General features: G+C 33.7%; 1 protein-coding gene across 3 annotated transcripts in view; it reads left to right on the forward strand.

Moving 5' to 3' along the window:
- The first annotated feature begins 2,218 nt into the window (after positions 1-2,218).
- Positions 2,219-3,280, forward strand: part of TBCK (TBC1 domain containing kinase) — a 258,846-nt gene continuing 257,784 nt past the window's right edge. For all 3 annotated transcript variants that reach the window (XM_006881109.1, XM_006881111.1, XM_006881110.1), the window contains exon 1: positions 2,219-2,414. In XM_006881109.1, coding sequence (XP_006881171.1) covers positions 2,222-2,414 — 193 coding nt within the window. In that variant the 5' untranslated portion in view covers positions 2,219-2,221. The remainder of the gene's footprint in view (positions 2,415-3,280) is intronic.

The following is a 3,280-nucleotide window of genomic DNA, read 5'->3' on the forward strand; positions in this document are numbered from 1 at the left end:
GCTGACTCTCACCAGTGGGTTAATTTTTTTTATAGTCAGTTTTGGTAGGCATAAAATACTAAAATAATGCCAAACTTTTTTTCAAAGCTGTTTCATCTTTTTGTGCTCATATTTCCAGTTAAAGTACCTCTTTTGCTGTATCTTCACTATCTGTGGTGGTGGTGTTGTGTACTTTTCAATCAACTATTACTCATAGCAACCCTATTTACAGTGGATCTGAACCTTAATGTGTCCTGTGCTAACCTGATCACTGCTGACATACTTTACTTCATTAGAGTCACTGTTTTTCTAAATTTTTATCAATTTCGTCACTACAAATTCTCATGGTGGTTTTAATAAGCAGTTGCTTGATAATTAATGAGATTATCTTTAAATATATTTCTTATTCATACTATTACTACTTTGTGAAATGTTTTTCTGTAATCCCATGCTCTGGTTGCTTAGTGGTAAGGAGTTGTGCTGCCAACCTAAAGGAACACAGTTTAAGTCCACCAGATGCTCTGTGAGAGAAATATGAGCAACCTTCTCCTGTGAGATTTGCTACCTCTGAAAACCGGTAGAGGATCAGCTATGCTTTGGTTCCATTTCATAAAAACACCAACAGTACATAACAACATTGTAGCACAATATCATGCTTTTATGTAATGCTGTATCTTCTCAAATCTCTCTTATATGTTTTTCTTTTTTAAAAATTCATTATTTATTTGCCACTAAGATCAGTTCTTTTTTATTATATCTTTACTCAACTATGTGATGAATCTTGGACCATTCATTATTTTAAAGTTAAAGCTCTCTTAGGCTTTGTACGTTTGCCCACGGTTTGTTGACTTGCTCAACTTGATTGAGAATGGCTGAGTAATATCTGGAGAGCTAGATATTACATTGAGATATGTTCATTAACAGAATTAAAATGCATTCACTTTTGGCACCAGTACAACTGTCCAGTACTATAATTTTCTCCAAAGAGTTTGTTCAATTTATTTATGAAGCAAGTTTAGGTTTGTTGGTTTTAATTTTGTTTTGCCTGCAGGATAAAAACCTGACCAGAACTGATGTGTAAGAGGCAGAGTACCTTATTTTTCAACACTGGTAGGGTAGTGACCCTGCAGGGAGCAATAAATGAAAACAAATAAAAGAAGAATAAATGCTTATTTAATCTCAATTTTGATGGCATCTCTAGCAGTTCATATCTACCAGCTACTGAGAGAAAGCGTGACGGATAGCCTGTTCTCATTACATTTTACAATCTTGGAAACCCATTTGAAGGTTTCTGTAAGTTTCAAGAAACTCATTGGCCATGAGTTTGACTGTTGGTTATTGCTGATGACTTTTCTGAGCCTCTGAATCTGAAGAGGTAAAAAAACAAAAACAACCCAAACAACCTCTTCATTATTACAAGCTGTAGCTTGTTTTATACGCCTCCTCTCTGCCATATACAGTTTGCTTTTCAGCAACTAATGTCCTCTACCATATTAGGAATTTATACATTTTAAAAAAAATGCCTTTTAAAATTTTTGTTAGTGAGATTTCTGGACAGACATAAGGAAAACAGTCCATCTTGGATTGGAATTCAAGCATTTGTATTTTAAAAGCTGAGAAAGGGATAAGGCCATGCTTAACTACTGAATCTCTTTTTAATGAGAAATCCAAGTTAAAAGGGAATTTTGTGTTATTGGGCTTGCTGTGTTGTTGCTTTTATATGATTCAAATTGGAGAAAATAAACTATTATTTTCCCGTAAAGTGACTGGTGGATTAAAACTTCTTTGCAGCCTAGTTTTTTCTCTCTAGGCCTCTAGTACTGCTTATGTATAATAACAACATTTTAAAGCTGTTAGCATTCATTGAACATGAACTGTTATGATTTTATTTTTATGTCTCTAAAGATATTTGATAATGACTTACAATTTTTGTTTAAAATGGGATTTGTTATATGTATTCCACACGTTTATGTTATCTTAGAATTTGTACATTTTCAAACTTTTTGTTGTTGTTGTTGATCGCCATTGAGTCGAGCATGACTCCTAGTGACCCTATGAACAAAAGGCCTGAAGCCTTTCTATAACTATCCACATTTACTATGTTTGAATTTCTGTTTTCATTCAAGCTGTGCATTTTTCATTGTGTTTAAGGTGCAACAACAACACTATCTTAATATTTGGTTCACTGATCATAAAATTCTCTTTTCTTTCAGGTAGTTGAAGAAAATTTAATACTGAGAAAATGTTTCCCTTGAAGGATGCTGAAATGGGTGCCTTTACCTTCTTTGCCTCAGCACTGCCACATGATGTCTGTGGAAGCAATGGACTTCCTCTCACACCAAATTCCATTAAAATTTTAGGGCGCTTTCAAATCCTTAAGACCATTACACATCCCAGACTATGCCAGTATGTGGATATTTCTAGGGGAAAACATGGTGAGTTCCTTTATTTATTTTATGTTTTGTGGCCTGTACTCTATTGCTGTGATTAACTTATAAATACAGTGAGACTATAAAGAACTCTATATATACACACACTCCAATACACACTATCTTTTCTGCATCAGCTAACCATTTATTTGCAAATGCCAGGCATATCTTCTAATGTTCATATAGTTATACTGAATTACCTGCAGTATTCTTAAATTCATGTGACTTTTCAAATACTTTTGCTATTTCCTTTTTTTATTAAACTCCTGCCTATTCCTAGCAACCCTTATTTTTCATTCAAATAGCAATTTACACTTCACTTTATGTGGAAATTTTGCAACAGTGTAACTAAGTTTCTTTCATAGAAGTCTTTATGACTTTTATCCTATTTTTTATTGTTATCTGTTTACCGTGTTGAGGATTCTAAGTTCTTAAGGCAAAGAACTAAATGACTTTTACCTCTGTTGTCACATTTTGCTGGATTTGCCACATAGAAGATACTTAATAGCTATTTGTGGAGTTACTATACGATGGAATAAATAATTAATTAATTACATTTGAGGAACTGTTGGTTCACAGATCAGGATTTTAATTTCCTCTTTTGGAGAAACTGCCTATTGTTAAGCTTATTTTTTTTTTCTGTGCCTCAATTTCTTTTCTTTTTTTTTTAAATTAAATTTTATTAGTTTTAATGAACATTTACAGAGATTTTGGGTTTTCATTCATTCATTGTTGCACTGTTTTCGCCACGCTCATCCCCAGTTCGTTCTTCTTTCCCCTCCCCCCATGTCTGTTTTAATTGTCCAATTGCCACAGTGCTTGTCAAAGCCAGTTCTGATTAATCTCCTTTGTCAGTGTGTCCCTTGCCATTC

This window comes from Elephantulus edwardii, unplaced genomic scaffold, assembly GCF_000299155.1.
Source record: "Elephantulus edwardii isolate Elephantulus edwardi_28Jun2011 unplaced genomic scaffold, EleEdw1.0 scaffold00012, whole genome shotgun sequence".
NCBI lineage: Eukaryota > Metazoa > Chordata > Mammalia > Macroscelidea > Macroscelididae > Elephantulus > Elephantulus edwardii.